This window comes from Herpailurus yagouaroundi, unplaced genomic scaffold (genome assembly GCF_014898765.1).
Source record: "Herpailurus yagouaroundi ecotype Mexico unplaced genomic scaffold, PumYag 180, whole genome shotgun sequence".
In the NCBI taxonomy this organism is placed as follows: Eukaryota; Metazoa; Chordata; class Mammalia; order Carnivora; family Felidae; genus Herpailurus; species Herpailurus yagouaroundi.
This window is the reverse complement of record NW_024412411.1, coordinates 4,147,150-4,165,987: the sequence shown is the minus strand read 5'-3', so window position 1 is coordinate 4,165,987 and position 18,838 is coordinate 4,147,150. Positions and strand designations below refer to the sequence as shown.

General features: G+C 39.3%; 1 protein-coding gene across 2 annotated transcripts in view; it reads right to left on the bottom strand.

Moving 5' to 3' along the window:
- Window positions 1–744: 744 nt before the first annotated feature.
- Window positions 745–18,838, bottom strand: part of POLD3 (DNA polymerase delta 3, accessory subunit) — a 51,310-nt gene continuing 33,216 nt past the window's right edge. For both annotated transcript variants that reach the window (XM_040489333.1, XM_040489334.1), the window contains exons 8-12: window positions 17,993–18,158; window positions 15,286–15,392; window positions 7,735–7,847; window positions 6,505–6,580; window positions 745–1,982 (exon numbers count right to left, since the gene is read on the bottom strand). In XM_040489333.1, coding sequence (XP_040345267.1) covers window positions 1,780–1,982; window positions 6,505–6,580; window positions 7,735–7,847; window positions 15,286–15,392; window positions 17,993–18,158 — 665 coding nt within the window. In that variant the 3' untranslated portion in view covers window positions 745–1,779. The remainder of the gene's footprint in view (window positions 1,983–6,504; window positions 6,581–7,734; window positions 7,848–15,285; window positions 15,393–17,992; window positions 18,159–18,838) is intronic.

Below are 18,838 nucleotides of genomic sequence, written 5' to 3'. Positions count from 1 at the left end.
CGGTTCGTGGGTTTGAGCCCCGTGTTGGGCTCCATGCTGACAGCTCAGAGCCTGGATCCTGCTTCTGATTCTGCGTATCCCTCCCTCTCTCTCTCAAAAATAAATAAACATTAAAAAAATTTTTTTAAAGATCATTCTCCAGAGGTTTTTTGTAAAGGTAAGTCCAGGCTTTCCATCCTTTTACATTTTAAAAAGAAAGAGGGCTGTGGAATACGTCAACCTTTACTCTGCTTATGACACAAAGCGTCTGCCTTCTCAAGTCCTAGATGTAATGCCAGGACTCATCTCCCAAACTTCTGGTCTCAATCAAGTCCATGGGGTGCCTGGCTGGAGAGGCCTGGATGATGGCTGCTAAATATGTTCGTATGAATCCAAGGTCAGTTAGAATCCTAACCTTAAACAGTAGGTTTACTGGATGCTGACTGCATCATGACATACGCAGGCTAAGTCAGACATCCCTCGTCTGTCAGTTGTGAGTCATGCCAGCAGATGAGCCTGTGTTCTTTCCCTAGAGCTCACTGTACCAGATTACTACCTCACCACTTCGATCCACCAAGGTCACTGTCCAGCTATCATGAAAATCACTTAAAAGTTATCAATAGAATAGATGATTTTCCATAAGCAACAAATGAGAATGTGTTACTTGCTGTTTAGTCCTACTAACAACTCAGTCTCTCCACCTTTCTTGGGCAGCCTATACTTTGAGGCAAATGGGAGGGTTAAAATACAGAGGAGCAACATCTGTATAAAAATGTGTGCTTTATTTCTTCCTTGTTACCTTCCTGGAAAATTGCTGTTTCTGAACATTCAGGTTCCTTGAGAAGGAGAACTTTTTCTTAACTGTTGTACCCTGCATACAGAAAAGGCTTTCTCTTTTTAGCCTCCATTTCATTGCCTGGGTTTCACTCTCTAGGTACTAACAGTGGGAAAGGGAGAGAGGAGGAGACAAAAATCACAAAGAGCAGCGTAAAACATGCCCTGTGTCAGCAACATGGCAAGGCCTCTACTATCGTCAATGCTGACACTAAGTAATTTCTGGTGGAGTTGAATACATCATTACATTTCTATTTGTGCTCTGCCTGAGGCTTTTCCCTACCTACTAATTGCGAGTGAAGGTCGAGAGAGCTTTTGTGAAAGGCGCAGAACATAAGCAATGTGCTGGTCTGTAGCCAGGTGTCAGTGTACTTTATAACGGAGGAAGAGAGGATTAGAGGATTATAGGGAGATTTTTGTTTCAGCCTTTAGTCCAACAAAGATTTAAAAGACTTACAGAAAATGGCTTCACATAGAAGTATGGTAGTGGGGAAGGGATTATGGGGAGAGTGGTAAACACAGCCAGTAAAATTCAGGGATAAATGAAGACCCACACAAGTCCACAGAATACAAAGGAACAAAGAAGAATACTTCTTGAGCCATAAGTGCTCAGGACACAGGATTGGGTAGGGAGCAGTGAATTAGCAACTAAATGGCTTCAGTGATAATTCTGAAACCTGTTCCAATTTATGTTTGGAGTGAATTCTTCTCCAGAACAGGTCAAGATTGTGCTTAAAAAAAATGTCCTTAAAACACAACAGCTTCTTAAATATTCTTTTGCCTCTTGCTTCCAGGTGATTTCCCTTTGGTTAAAAACCAGAAACAGTATAAACCTCACAGGATGGATAAGTCTTTTGATACAGGCAAGGTGAGGCACAGGATGAACTTACACAGTAAGTGAGAGTCTGTCTGTCTTGGTCTTCTCCCTTGACCACTCCACGTCTCTGAACTAACAGAGATGGCAGTTCACTTCCTCTGGAAGAAGCCAGTAATGGATACTTGTCTGTTGGCTTTGCCCAGAGCAGTAGTCCCTTTCTTTGGGCCCTTTCGTTCTTCTTTGGGTTCTTTTTTCACCGTCATGGCGGAGGGTCTATGTACAGAGGAGGTCTTCATCTTAAGCTCCTCTTCACTATCTGTGCAGGATTCACTCACATAGACTTTTTCAGTCACTGGCAGAATAAAAAAAAAAAAAATGGGAAAGGAGTGGGTCAAGTCATTTAGAACACTGTTATTAAGAGAATGAGATGTCTTGTTCACTCCAATTCCTTCAGACCCTCTGATCAAGGGAGACCCTCTGATCAGCTCACCTAATACTGGAGCCTTCTCCCACTGGGAGATCAGATCAGGCCACCAATAGGAACTATTTATCTTAAACTCATACAGTGTCTAGTTGGGGCTCAGAGCCAACATTTACCCTTACTGTCTCGCTGCTATGCCCCATGCCTTTTGCCCAAATTCTGCATTTGGGTCCTGGTCAATGCTAGCTAACTTCCTGAACTCTACATTGAACTGTCTGTATCTCAAATACCCACTTCTACCTCCACGCTTTGACTGACTTCTTCAATCTCACTTCCCTGACCCACAGTGCCTGCCTATTTCCTTCCACTGCTGCTTTTCTGGATCTTAATCTCTGCTCTATTCGCCAGTCTTCATCTTGTCTAACCAGGTTCACAGTCAGGGGCCCTCCTGGCTGGCTATATCCTGACATCACCCACTCACTCTCTGCACATCCTAAATACAAGAATTGCAGATTACTCAATTTTTCAGTTCTTAGTTCTAAATGACCCAACACTTACTAGTGGTCTGCATTGCGAAGATAACTGCCCCAAGCAAACTCAATCATATAACAAACTTGATTGTTTTAAGACAATGATAAAATGAGAAACAAAGTTACCAATTCTCTTAATGCCCTATCAACCAAAGGCATACTTTTGCCTTTTCTTATACCAATAAAATTCACTGACCCCCTCCCCCTTTGAAAATAATTTTACCAGTGAGCAGTCAGTATAAGGAAGCTGAAAAGGGCATAGGCACAGACAATAACTTCCAACAATGATGTCACAGAACTGATGAGGGTCTATTCAGTATTACTGCAGCACACAAACCAATCATGAGAAACAGTACAATGCCACCTTCCTGTGACTTTAGAGAGCTGCAGCAGCTGTATAACCAACATCTACATTCTTTCTCAGCTTTCCCGGTTGCAGCAGGAAGATGAAGAGTAAAGGAAAACATCTCCTCTTGGCTGAACACAGTAACCTAATATGCATCATAAATGCTCAAACGATTAAAGAACATTTTTGTCCTATTAAAGAACAATAATAGTTTTAAGCACTTAATTAGCGATTAAGAACAAACTACTCCAGAGGCAGTGGCTTTGAAATCAACTATATCTGCATACTAATATGTAGTCTGCCATTTATAAATTCTCAAACTTTTGATGTGCATCAGGATCACCTTCAGGGCTTATTAAAACATTGCCGAACTCTAATTCCAGAGCTTCAAATTCAGTAGGTGAGGGATGGACCTGAGAATTTGCTTTTCTAACATGTTCCCAGGGAATGCTGATGCTGCTGGTCTGGGGACTATACCTTGAGAATCATTGTTCTCTCCTCCCCTGTAAAATGGGAGTAACACTGCCTCACAGAAGGTATGGATGCACCTAGTGATCTTATTAGTAAGTACCCATCAATGCTGGTCTTTCCCTTCACAATGGCAAAGCCATGCTGGAGGTCTGTTGCCGGTAGAGCATTCCTTCACCATACCCATCTAATCCCATTAAGGGTACATAATTAACGGTTCCCTCACTAAGAGTTCCTAGGATTTGTCATTACTTTTAAGAGCCTAGAATTCACTTTGCTGATTCCTATCAACTTAGAGGCTACAAATCACTGAGAAGCTTTAAATATATATATGTAGATATATATATTTACATATATAAAGTGTTCTCAAAGGCCTTACTACTCACCTGTGCTCCACAGACCAGAGGCATTAGACTCTCCCATGATTTTATTAGAAATGCAGAATTTCAGGTCCTACCTGAGGGCCTACTGAATCAGAATTTGAATTTTAGCAAGATCTTCAAGTAATGTGAAGTTTGAGAAATGCTGCTCTAAGGTACTTAGGGAATTCCCATGGCATACCTATTAGTTCAGCAATTATGATCCCTGAACACTAGCCCAATCTCATCGGCAACTTGAAACGCATTATGCAACTGGATTATTGGAACAAACTTATGAGCTGCTATTTACTCAATATCTCAAATTAGGGAAGTCTGAAGAGCCATATGCAGACATAGAAAAGAAACAACTTACTACTAGTTGGTGGTATAAAACTTGCTCCTTCATAAGCTATACTTTGTATTCAAATGGCAGCAGGTCTATAATGTAAAACTCCAACATCAATTAGCTCATTATTTCATTACTTATTACTGAAACCACTGGTTGTCTCATTGCCAATTCTGTGCAATGCATTGCTTGGGGGAGTTAAAACCAGTCAGGGCAACACCAACAAAATTTCTTCAGCAGCACACTGAGTATACCTCAAGAGCTAAAAGAAGGATTTCTATATTCAAAGCTTTAGTTACTTCAAACTGTAAGACAAAGGAGATTTCAACTTTAAAGATACAGAACCTTTATTTTAACTGAGTAACATGCAACTTTTCTGGGCTGCCATTAAAAAAAAAAAAAAAAAAAAGAGCCCAGTTTACATGGATAACATCAGAATTATTCTCCACTCAATGTTTTGCTGTTAGAATTCTAACTTGTCCAAAAGTCTACCCCACACTAATCTCAGGGGCCCAACTCCCCAGTCCCTGAAGCAAAGTCACAGAAAAGGAAAGATCAGTTTTGAAAACCCCCAGACCAGCTCTCATCCAGCATAGGACAGGACAAGCCCCCTGTGCTGGTACATTTGGAACAGTTCAAACAGAAAGGAAAGCACAACTCCTTTGTTGGTAACAGGAGCCAAGATTCATTAGGTTGAGCTTGGACTACAAACCTTAAAAAAAAAAAAAAGGGCTATGTGAGCACGGTTTTCATTGTTGCATCCAAGGCTCTTAATAGTCCTGTCTGGAGACAGGAGTGTAAAAAGTCCACATCCCATACCTGGCCAAAACTTGAGTACTGTGTTTTGAACAAAGCAACAGGTAATTAGCCACAAACTCCCAGTAAATGCTCACAATGATATATCTGACATTTTTCTTTCGGGGTAGAAGGAGGGAAAAACTGGCACTGATGCCTTTGTCCTCTTAAATTTAAAACAAAGAAAAAGTAAGAACTTCAATAGTAAATGCACATATTATCACCACTAGTCAAACCAAAAGGCTTGAAAACACACTATTAGAAGACTGAAAGCAAACAAAACAAAATACAAAAAAACAACCCTAAGTTGAAGTCCAGAATTCATAGGCTCACAAAAAATTTGGCACTGAAAAGACCAATTTCCAGTGTAAGGAATTTTATTCCCCGATAATATGCTACAATTAAAATGGCACAGGCCTGAGGTGCCTGGGTGGCTCAGCTGGCTGAGCACTGAACTTTAGCTCAGGTCATGATCTCCTGGTTTCTGGGTTCAGGCCCTACATAGGGCTTTGTGCTGGCAGTGCGGAGCCTGCTTTGGATTCTGTGTCTTCCTCTCTCTCTGCCCCTCCCCCACCGGCATGCTCTCTCCTAAAAATAAACATCGAAAAAAAAATCTTTAAAAAAAATGGCAGAGGCCTTTTCAGAGGAGTGGAAGGTAGGGAACAATGGGACAGGGTTTGCACTTATTCTAACAACCACACAACCTAGGAAAAGTAGATTCTTCAGAATTGATCAATCTTTTTAAGATGAAAGTTTGAACCAGAAAAGGAGAGTCATGAAAGGGAAAAGATACTTCTTTAGGAGAGCAGGTGCCACAGGAAGGGAGAAACTACAATTATAGTCTATCAAACTAACAGGAGGTTTCCAAGACTAAGCCCACAAGTCTCTGTAAACACAAAAAGTACCAGGATCAGAGCATCCTATTGGCCTGCAAGTGTGAAAGCCCCACAGAAGTTTGAGTCAACTGTGGAAGGGTAGAACAAGCTTAAACATGGCTGAAGAATTCAACCTATAAATAACTGAAAAGCTAAATTCTAATTCCCCTCTAGGTCACCACAAAAAGCACGCGTTTTTATCTAACATGACTTACAAACGGGAAACATGAAGTGATTTGGAAGAGTCAAACCCCTCTGGAGAGATGGGACAAAATACCAAGAAGACTCTTGACACTCTCTTCAGAGTCTAATCATCAGTGGGGGCTTCCTTTCCACTGTTCAAATGTATAAAACAACCATTCTAGAAAAAAAAAGTTTCTCAATGTCCGTAACAACATTTTATGTTGGTATTATGGTTTCCATATCGAAAGTGCCTTTAAACGTTACCTCACCTGAATTTTCACAACAATCCCACATATAGGCAAAATGGATATTTTACCTCCATTCCATACATCAAGAAACTCCCTACCAGAGGTGACAGGACTTTTATCCAAGACCTCAAAGCTTATTTCTACAGGATGTGGTCCAAACAAGAACCCATGTTCTGCCTTTCGTTGTAGTGTTCTCTACTCTGCTACTCAGGGTGCGTGCCATGTTTGGCGTGAGTCATGTGCACATTCAAGTTTGAAGCACACTGCTCTGTAAGAGATCACGGAGCCAGAAACTCTTCTTACCTATGCAGCCTTCCTCATCCACAAAGGTCTTAGACTTCAGCACCCGTTTTCGTTTTCTTTTTTCTCCATTTGAGCTCTAAAAGATCACAGGAAGATCAGAGGTTACAACATTCAGTTGATCAATGACTCTATAGAGAAAAATAACAAGAGCTTTTTAATCTACAATAATCACCCTCCAATATTCCATGATGATAAAAAGTTGAATGTGAAACTCTATCCATTTCCTTTTACGGACCAGTCCTACTATACAGACAAGTTTACATTCCTATATATGGAAGCTTGATGTTTAATGCTTATAAGATAACTGTGATCATTCAGTCAACAAACTTTTGGTAAGCAGTGCACCATGGTTAAAAAGACCAATAGGACAAGGACCTTTGCGGATGAGAGAAGCAAGGAGACAGACCACTGCAATCCACTGTGGTAAGGGCTTTAATGGAGGGCTGTGGCAGACATTATGGAAGCACACAGGAAAGCTAAATCAGATGAGAGGTCCGTGGCATGTACCCTTGCTGTAGATACTTGCTATTTTAGCCTTGATGCTGCAACATTACCCTTGTCTAATTTAGTTTCACACAGATACTACTAATACCAATTTCCTTTTATGTTCAGTGGTCTTTCATCCCATTTTCCTGTCAGCTAATGAGGAAATTAGTGCAAAATTTAAATGACAGTCTTAATACAATGAATTAAAGGAAAACTAATAGTTGTAAAGGAAAAAAAGCCTTGTTAGCACCTTTCTTCTCAACTCTTCATTATCTACACTAATAGACAAGATGCAGCTGAAGACCATTCAAAACTATATTCCCCCATTTATTGCCAGCTTCTCTCACCCTTCCCTTTTCCAGAAGAGTTTCTGAAGAACAACAAATGTGCATAAGTTGTTTGTTCACTCTATTTCCCAAACTTTGCTCTGATGCAGGCAAGACCTTACTTTGCAAAATTCCAATAGGAGTTGGGTAACACAGCAGCCCTGATGCTGGAGGTCATGAAAAACAAAACCACTCCCAGGCCTGACCTCTGCAACCTTCCTGAGATGCGCCCTATAGCTGAGCTCTCACCGCAGGTGAGGAGAGGGAATGTCCATCCTGTAGTACCTACAGAGAGTGGAATGAGAAAAGAGCCATCTACTGGTGTCCCTGGACTATACAGCAGTGGCCGGTTCAGCATAGTTTCAGGTCCTTGGGAGGTCAGACACATGGAAAGGCAACCATCCCAGTAAAGTTTTACCTTGACAGAAGGAGGCTCTGGTTCAGTCTTAGGCACTGGTTCAGGAGGTGGAGAAGCAGGAGGAGGTGGGGATGGTGACTCAGCTTCATAATCCCCAGGAGAGTCTGGTATGACTGAAATAATGAAACAAGCTTAGCTAAGAGAACTGTGGCGCTATCTGGTACAACGCCTTCTCTGGTGACTTTTTAAATGTCTGTATCCAGCAAAGGACATTTTGCAAGCAGTAATTCATGACAACCAAGGACTTTGCAGTTATAGATCTTTAAAATACACATTTTACTAATTTTATACAAAGAAAACCAGAGAATTAAGAGTTATTAAAGCTGGAATAAACCTTAGAGATTATCTTAGCTAAACCTTTTATTTTGTAGGAAAGTCTAAAGTTGTTTTATAAATATCCACTGATCATCTAACATGTGTCATGTATTCCACTTACAATTGTTTCATTTATCCTCATAACAACCCTAAGAGACAAATATTATTCACACATTACAGTTGGGTAAAAAGAGGCTCAAAGAGGTTAATTAACTTGCCAAGGTCACAGGGCTTACAAATGAGGCAGGAGGTTTTAAACCCAAGTCAGTCTGATGCCACAGCCTTACCATTCCAACTATTCTGTGCTGCCTTACCATTCAGGGCCAGACATTTTCTTTTAAGGTTAAACAAACAGATATAATTCTCAGATCATATCAAATGTTCCATGCCAGAGTCTTCATGACTATGATCCAAGGATTATCTGCAATCACCTGAGATGTTTATTAGACTGAAATATTCCAGCTGATGTTAAGAGCATAAACTTTGGAGGAAAAATCACCTTTGAAACCGTCACAATTATAGCTCTTACAACTAAGACTGGCTTACTATTTTGTATGGGAATTATTTCTAGTGATTGCTCACTGATGAGGCTTGTTTTGTTGTAGTGAGAGTAACCGGAAAGAACACTTTGGGAAAGCAATATTGCTCTGGAAGTGGTATCACCCGAGAAGAGAGCATCTGCAGAGGGATCCCATCATTCCTGAACAGTTCCAGAAACAGTGGTCTTGGTATAAGGCCCATGAGAGGGGGAAGTGAAAATCCTCAGCTGACCTACGGCTTAATCACCACAGAGAAACTGCTGGTAAAAAGACTGGGTAGTTGCTTAGCCTCACCTGCTCCCTGAATCTCCTGGCTGTATTCAAATTCTTAGCACAAGTCTTGGATCTGAAATTCTCCCAACTGATTAGGTCAGTGTTAAAAATTATGACAGTGGAGGGTTCAAGGCCAAATGACCTAAAGAGGTGAAGCAAAACAAGAGCCAGAACGAAACAATAAATTATACACTTCAAGTATGAAATGGGCCCCAAAACTTTATAAGCTCTAGGAAACAAGAGTCAGAAACATATGAGGAAAGTGGTCCAGCTAGTAACCCAGCTCTAGGAGAATAGAACATGATGGGAGCTCAAGTAAGCAAGAGAAAAGTTAAACCACAGAGCCAAGCTCCCATTTCTTTGAAGGTATAGCAATCAGGAAAGCTGTGTCACATGCGTTACAGGGGCAGGAGGAAAGTTTACACAGTGAGGAAGCCAAAGAAAAGGAATTTTGAGTCCTCACAATTAATTTAGGAGTTTTCATTCTATTTCCACTTCTGTAACCATGAAGACACTTAATCCTAGTGGCACCCTCTAAGACCCCTGTCACTGCACTGTATACAAGTGTTTATCTAGATCCTCCTCTGACTCTAACCTCCATGGAGGCAGAGACACCACAATTTCCCTGGCACTGAACAAACAGTAACGATATTTTTAATAAAGGAAAACAATCATTTTTGGAATTTGGGATGAGGGGCTTCTAGGTCAAGGAAGAGTCAGCATATACCTCCCCCTCCCTTCCACATCCACCCAAAGAGACACATTACAGTGATGACTAAGGAATGAAATGCTGTAAACCTGCCTGCCACCCCTATCCCTGCCATAACAGGGAAGAGAGTAGAAGAGGGAGCCAAGAACTTGTAATGAATAAGAATTTTCAACAAATCCCCAGAAGATGGAAGGCAGATGGGAGAAAGGTGACAGGAGAAGCATCAATTAGATTGAGTCCAATAGGAGAGCTTACAATCTATTACAAAACTTCTATTTTATCTGATTTTTCAAGTTGTGTATCACTTTAAATTTTTTTAAATAAAACATTTTGGGGCACCTGGGTGGCTCAGTCAGGCAAGCATCTGACTCTTGACTTCGGCTCAGGTCATGATCTCACAGTTGTGAGATCGAGCCCCACGTCAAGCTCTGAGCTGGGCATGGAGCCTGCTTAAGATTCTCTCTCTCCCTCTGCCCCTCCCATGCATGCACACACTCTCTCTCTCAAAGAAATTTTTAAAAAAAATTTTTTAACGTTTATTTATTTTTAAGAGAGAGAGAGTATGAAGAGGAGATGGAGACACAGAATCCGAAGCAGGCTCCAGACTCTGAGCTGCCAGCATAGAGCCTGACGTGGGGCTTGAACTCACAAACTGTGAGATCATGACCTGAGCCAAAGTCAGTCACTTAACCGACTGAGCCACCCAGACGCCCCACAAAGAAATTTTTTTTAAGAAAGGAAGGATGGGGGGGCGTGTCAGGGTGGCCCAGTCAGTTAAGCATCCAGTCCTTGTTTTCAGCTCAGCTTCAATCCACAAACTGTGGGACTGGACCCCACATGGGGCTCTGTGCTGACAGCACAGAGCCTGCTTGGGATTCTCTCTTTCCCTTTCTCTCTGCCCTTCCCTTGCTTGTTCTGACTCAAAATAAACAAACTTTTAAAAGAAAAAAAAGGGAAGGAAGGATACAGAAAACAACTAGAATTTTCTGGGCTTTACAAACATTAATCATTCATTCACATAATATTCCCCACAAAATCACTGTTACTATTATTTCTGCTTTATAAAACTGAGGTTCAAAGAGACTAAAAAAAATTTGGCCACATTCATATGCTAGAATCCGTATGTGTCTGATTTTCCATCAAGGTAAATATATCCTCGACATACTTTTAGTGACATAAGCATAAGGAGGGTTTCATACATTGGTGTATTTTAAATATATTTATAATGAATTTACAGCTTTTCAGATGAAAGGTACTCAAGAAGTGTAATTTAACACTTACCCCAGGACAGCAGAATAAGAACTGTAGTAAAACTAGTTACTAGCAGAGTAACCACTGTTTACCAGAGTGCTATGGCAGAGATGGGTCATTTTGGAAATCACTCACAGCTTCCTAGGAAAATTTATAAACTACCTATCTTAACCTAAAAAGGGTGGGGGGGGGGGGTCATTTGCTTAACATTCTCCATAAGTAATTTGCAAAAACTGAAAATGTTAGCAAAAACTTAATCAGCTAAAACTATTTCTTCCTAGCAATATATTTTTTAAAATTCTATCTTAGAGACAGAGCACGAGTGGGGAAGAAGGAGAGAATCTTAAGTAGGCTCCACATTCAGCACAGGGCCCAATGTGGGGCTTGATCCCACTACCCTGGGATCATGACCTGAGCCAAAATCAAGAGTTGGACATTCAACTGACTGAGCCACCCAGGCGCCCCTCTTCCTAGCAATGAAAACATTACTCTTAATGTGATTTCTATCTGGGTCTGGCTTTTTCTTGCTTTACAAAGAGAGTATGTAGAACTGCTAATGGTGCTTATGACTCTGCCAAGAAGAGAAATAAAGGAAAAGTCTCTTGGGTAGAGAGTTAAAGATATGAAGTTGAAGGGAATTTTCTGAGAGAAGAGACTGCTGTTAAATACTTATGGAACACGTCAATAGAAAAAGTGGGGTGAATAAGAAGAAAACCTGCTATGTCAAGCAGTGTCCTGGCATTGCTGACGTATCTTATTTGATGTTCATAAAAAGTCTACACGGTGTGATAACATCCCCATTAGAGATGAGGAAACAAGGAATTGAAGAAGTTAAATAATCTGTCTCCAGTTGCACAATAAGTGGCAGAAGTAAGGTTTTTTATTTTTAAAAATAATTTATTTTTTAATTTACATCCAAGTTAGCATATAGTGCGATAATGATTTCAGAAGTAGATTCCTTAATGCCCCTCACCCATTTAACCCATCTCCCTACCCACAACCCCTCCAGCAGCTCTCTGTTGGTTCTCTATATTTAAGAGTCTCTTGTTTTGTCCCCCTCCCTATTTTTATATTCTTTTTGCTTCCCTTCCCTTATGTTCATCTGTTTTGTATCTTAAAGTCCTCATATGAGTGAAGTCATATATTTGTCTTTCTCTGACTAATTTCACTTAGCATAATACCTTCTAGCTCCATCTGCGTAGTTACAAATAGCAAGATTTCATTCTTTTTGATTGCTGAGTAATACTCCTTTGTACAGATATACCACATCTTCTTTATCCATTCATCCATCGATGGACACTTGGGCTCTTTCCATACTTTGGCTATTGTTGATAGTGCTGCTATAAACATTGGGGTGCCATGTACTCAGTTAAGTGGCAGAAGTAAGATTTAAACCCAGGTCTGTTTTACTCCAAAGTCCCTGTCATTTCTTCCACTTCTGCTGCTCATTTGCTAATTTCCATCTGAAGACAGCACATTGAATAGTATATATTCAGTGTCACAGGAATAAAATGGTAATAGATTAGAGTTTGTGTAAAGGTTTAAAATAAAGGCCCTCTAGCTTTGAGATGAAGAAGAAATTTAGGAGTAAAATGGCAAAGGTTTGCAAATTTAGTCAGATGCTAAAAATTATTCTGCCAGATAAAAAAATCTGAGAGCCTCTCATTTATATTATCTATTATTATAGGTTGTTCACCTCTATCACATTTCTTCTCACTTCTTTCTAAACTAATAACCCCACTCATATTTCTAATCACCCACAGGTATTATTTTTGTGCACTAATGATCAGCACTCCAGAGAATATTTCAGAAATATGTAATGAGTGTTTAATCAACCACAGTAATTCCCTGACTTAGAGCTGACTCTTTCACTGGAGTACCTAGTTTACCTTTTCAAAGTACATTAGGTTGATGGCTTGAAAGCCTTTTCCAGATTCTTCCCCAAATCCTTTTCCTGGTTGGAAATAGGGAAGACAATTTCAATAGCACAGTAATATTCCTGTTACTTCCTAATTATTTTCCCATGTATCTTCATGGAGTCGCTTCTATTTCCTTAATTCTTAACTTGATGGCTCTTGTTTCAGCCACACACTTGGGTATCTTCCTTTCAGGTGTCTTAGTCAAAGCATTTTGATAAATGACATGGAATGAGTATATAGTGACAGCTCCTCTAGGATGCTCACAATGCCCTATCCCTACCTATTCCAAAGAGTCATTAAAAAAAAAAACCACAGCTCTGGTGGGCACAATACCTCTATAGGATATCAGAGCTTATAAACTCCTACATGCAAGCATGACTGGTAGGATCTAAACCTATGGAAGAGTCAAAGATATACCTACATCATAGATTTAACTTCCTTGTACAATTTCTTAGGTCTGTTCATTTCTTTTGCATTACTGTCATCTGTATAAATAAATGGCTTTCTCACTCATTTGTACATGTACAGTCGCTGAGTTGCTTTCGGGGTGCCTCTGTTGCCATTTTCAATTCTTACAGAAATTTCTGGTAAGAGTAGAGCCTAACAAGTTTATTTTGTCCTTTACCAGCAGAACAGGTTCCTTTTCCTGCATTCGTTATTCTTCTTTAATTTCTTTTAGCATCTGTTTGTTTGTTTTGTCATTCTATCTTCATCTGATGCTGAATTCCTTTGGAGTAGATTTGCCTGACCCCTCAAAATGTTTTATACCCATTATGGCATACATTCATAGAGAACGGATTATAGAAAATCAAGCTTCTCACCACCGTTCTCAAAGCAGGGTAGAAGTCATCTGGCATAGCAGTTTGACCAATGCATCTTTCTCATTAGCCTCATCCTCTTTTTTTTTTTTTTTAATTTTTTTTAAATGTTTTATATTTATTTTTGAGACAGAGAGACAGAGCATGAGCAGGGGAGGGGCAGAGAGAGAGGGAGACACAGAATCATAAACAGGCTCCAGGCTCTGAGCTGTCAGCCCAGAGCCCGACACAGGGTTCAAACTCACGGACCTCGAGATCATGACCTAAGCTGAAGTCAGAGGCTTAACCAACTGAGCCACCCAGGTGCCCCAGCCTCATCCTCTTTCTATATACCTTCATTTACACAATTTGGGGAGAGATCTTGGCTCTTCGAACACCTGATATTCTTTGAAAAGGCATATGAATTTTCCAGGTAAGAATCTTGCCCTTATTCTGTTTGTTTATCTTACAATAGAGCCCACAGCATAAAACTAGAAGGGTCCATAGTATCATTCCCTTTCAACAATGATACTATAGATTCTCAAACTTAGCATGTTTTTATTTATGTGGCGTGGAACATCATATCACCAACACCCTTGATACCTACAATATTACCTGTTTTAAAAGATTCACATGAAGGTAGCCAAAGGAATATCTCCATTTCATTTTTTAAAAAGAAAAGCTCTTCAGGGCACCTAGGCAGTTCAGTCAGTTAAGCTTCCGACTTGGCTCAGTCGTGATCTCATGGTTCATGGGTTTGAGCCCCGTGTCAGGCTCTTTGCTGTCAGTGTGGAGCCTGCTTCAGATCCTCTGTCCTCTCTCTTTCTGCCTCTCCCCCACTCACACTCTCTCTCTCAAAAATAACATTAAAAAAATAAAAAAATAAAAAAGTAAAAAATAAATTAGAAAAAGAAAAGCTCTTTTTTAAAAAAATTTTTTTTTTCAACGTTTATTTATTTTTGGGACAGAGAGAGACAGAGCATGAACGGGGGAGGGGCAGAGAGAGAGGGAGACACAGAATCAGAAACAGGCTCCAGGCTCTGAGCCATCAGCCCAGAGCCTGACGCAGGGCTCGGACTCACGGACCGCGAGATCGTGACCTGGCTGAAGTCGGACGCTTAACCGACTGCGCCACCCAGGCGCCCCAAGAAAAGTTCTTTGATAATATACATAATAATAATAATCCTTATTCTCTTTCCTTTTATGTTATTTTGCTAAATTACCAAAAAACAATGGTTCTGATCAAAAAGCGAAAGCAGACTCTAATGGTGCTATTGTTTATCTCTCAATACTACAATTACTATTGTCATTGTGACCTGTAATAAATTACTTTTTAACTCCTTGAGCGTCAAAGTAAGAATTGACCCCTGCTATCAACTAAATGTTTGTGTTCCCCCAAAATTCATATTTGAAGCTCTAACCCCTAACGTGATGGTATCTGGAGGTGGGGTCTTTGGGAGGTAATTAATGGAATCAGATTACCACCCTTATAAAAGATGCAAGAGAAACACTTTCTCTCTCTGCCATGTGAAGATATGGCAAGGAGATATCCTACAAACCAGGAAGAGAGCTCTCACCAGGAACTACAATCAGGCAGTGCCTTGGTTTTGGAATTCTCACCCTTTAGAACTGTGAACAGGACAAATTTGTCCTGCTTAAGCCATCCAGTCTATGGTACTTTTGCTATAACCCAAGTAACGGAGACAATGACACTAGCCAAAAATTAATAGCAACCTTTCATAGCCCACCTTCATCTTCACTGCTATCAGACTCAGGAAGTTTGATTCTTCTCCTCTTTTTCTTCATACTTTCAGTTTCTTTTGTCTCATCATCAGATAACTCCATTCGCTTCCCCCTGTTGCCATCCAGGAATAATTTAATCATGTTACACAAAATAAAAATATAAGTATTCATATGCTACTATGGGTCTTGCTTCATAACTCCTGGTCTTAATTCCAGAGGATAGAAGAGTCAAAGTAGACCAATAAGGATTCTTTTTAAGGATACTGTGCTGACCACAACTAAGTCATTCCATGGGGTAACCAGAATGAAACATTTTTCTAGCTCTCTATATAGCTCACTGGAAACTACTTACCAGCTCATCAATTATCATTACAAATTCCTTCTTACTTTTCCTACTGACCTTTCAATCATTCAACAAGCTTTAAATAAGCAGCTACTACATACACAGGCTTTTTGCTAAACACCGAGGATGCAAAGATGAAGAAAATACTGTTACCAAGAAGCTCTGGTGGGAGAAATAGATATAAACACCACCAAATGTAAGACAATGTGATAAGGACTACTGGACAAATAAAATGTTATGGGACAAGACTCTTGTACGAAAACTAAAAACTAAGTGGAAATTCATCAGGTAAAAAAAGGGAGACAAATATTTTAAAGAGAAGAAAAAAAATGTGCAAAGGCATAGACATAAGACCTTAAGGTGATTCTAATGACATAATAAAAAAAACCTAGACTCCATCTTAACGTTAGTTAGCTCCTCTGGATACTCTATCACACTATTCAGATATGTATAAAATGTGGTTTTTATCTTCAAGTAACTTATTCCTTATGTAACTTTATCAACTTATTTTTCTACCTCAAGCTAGTAAAAGACAAACCCCAAATAGGTAAAAAACAAACAAACAAAAAACAACAAAAAAAGATAAAGAGCAGAAATTAATGAAATAAAACAGAAAAAAACTAACAAGGTTAAAAATTGTTATTTTGGGGCAAAAGACTAATGAAATTAATAAACCCTTCTATAAGACTGATTAAAAAAAGACAAAACAGGGGTGCCTGGGTGGCTCAATCAGTTAAGTGTCCAACTCCGACTCAGGTCACAATCTCGCGGTTCATGGGTTCGCGGTTCCGTGCTGACCACTCGGAGGCTGGAGCCTGCTTTGGATTCTGTGTCTCCCTCTCTCTCAAAAATAAACATTAAAAAGAAAATTAAAAAAAAAAAGACAAAACAATGTATTACCAACATGAGGAATAAAAGAATAAAGGAATCTGTAATGATAAGTACAGATTTTACAGATCCTCAAAGAATAAGGCTATAGTAGGGGCTTTATGCCAATGAACTCAACAACTTAGATGAAATAAATTCCTTTAAAAACACAACCAAAACTGACCCAACAAGAACAAGAAAATTTGGATGGCTCTATTTAAAGAAATCAAATTAATAAAATAAACTTCCCCACAAAGAAAACTCGGCTCAGATTCACTGAATTTTATCAAACTTTTAAGAAAAAAAAAAAATACATATCTTACACAAACTCAGAAAACACAGTTTTCTACTAATTCTATGAAGTTACATAACTTTGGTACTAAAATATAAAGACATTATCAGAAAAGTAAATAACTGATCTATCAGCCTCACAGATGCAGTGGCAAAATATCCTTACAATATTAGCAAACAAAATCCAACAACTTATAGAAAGGATAATGTATCATGACAAAAAATTAGGTTTATCCCAAGAATGCAAGGTTGGTTTAACACTTAAAAGCCGATCAAGGTAATTCACCACACTAACAGAAACCCCAAAAGATCATCTCAATAAATGCAGAAAAAGCATCAGTCAAGATTCAGCACCCATCCATAAAAAAACAGAAAAGGACAGCCTCCATCTGGTAAAGGGCATCTACTTAAAACATACAGTTAACATCACACTCGGTAATGAAATACTGAACGCATTCCTGACTATAACTGTCAACAATGAGTGTTATACCCATGGGCTGGGGACATTTTAACCTACCAATCTCACATATTCCTAGGAGGTAAGGCCCACTGGACAGAGCCTTGACCCTCTGAAACTTGAGCATTTTGTTGATGTTTTCTACTAGAGTATCCCCAGCCTTGCTACAAAAGTCAAGTATTTCTGGGCCTATCAGTGCTGACAGTGTCTTTAGAATTTCTTTCAACAGACTAATTCCTACCAACTATGAGGTAGTGTCTCAAATTCCTGGATCCATTTTTAACAGCTTGTGTGCTTTTTATTTTCTTTTCTAATTACATTTTACCACTTGAAAAATAAACTCATTGATATAAAAAGAAAACAAAGAACTTTTTCTCTTAAATTTGACTGGAAATAGTAACCCCTCACTTGGCAATCTAAAGTGAAAAACAGACACAGACACAATCAGGCACACTTATGCCATGTCCACAAATTTAAAATGAAGTAAAGAAAAAAAAGGATAATCAATTTAGTTCAATGGGACCCAAAAAACTGGATTTGGGCTCTAAACCATCTACACTGGCTGTTCCACAGTTCTACTTCCCTAGATAAGCTACTGAGCTTCTCTCTTCATTTTGGTTATACAGCTGTATCCCTAAGGCATTAAGTAGGATTTAGTACTCAACTGAAAACTGCCTACTGTCAATAAGCCCAAACAGACCTTCTCACCCCCAGCAGAGACACTCTTCCCTCACAGGCAACAAAATTTTCCTACCTTTTTTTTTCCTTCTGCTGCATCTTAACAGGCTCTGCTTTTTTGCTGGGTTTCTTCAGGCCTGTAGGGGCTGCCAGCTTTGGTTCAGTGACAGACACTGGAGGTTGCTCCACTATTTTTTCTTCTTTCACTGCTTGTTCTGAATCCAAATTGACTTTAAGTTTATCTACAAGTATAGTATAACAGATGATATATAACCTCATCGTGCAATATCAATCTATTATTCCTCTGACAGTCGACTAAGTGCCAAGTAATTGGTTAGGAGCAGGGGGCTAAAGGGATAAAAAAACAGTCCCTGTCCTAACAGAACTCATGGTCTAGTCAGAGAACATTTCTCCTTTCCAACTACCACTCTAGCAGTAACTGTTTTCATTTCTGCCTCTTGCTAATCCTTCATTATATCACAACTCCCAGGCCAAATAATAGTAAAAGCAGGGCTTAGAAAAAGCAAATACAACTATAGGAGGTATCATCATTCTCATTTATGTATCACTTATTAGATGAGAAAATTAAGAGTCTGAGAGATAAAAGACGTTTCCTGAGTATACAGTTTACAAATAGTGACAACAGAAATTCGTACCAAAATCTTATTTCCTATTCCATTCTATCTTCTTAAACCTGGATACTCTTATCATCTCAGTATTATCTTAATTATATAATTAAAAGACTACTTTGGAATGAGAAAAGTTTGATGCAAACTTTTTCACTCAGGATAAGTTACCTAAAAGTCAATCTTCTCTGTAAAAACTGAATATTTATGAGATTACTGTAAGGATTAAAAGGGATTAATATGTGAGATTGTATGGCTTACCCAAGGTAACACTGACAGAAAAGGTTGAGACACAG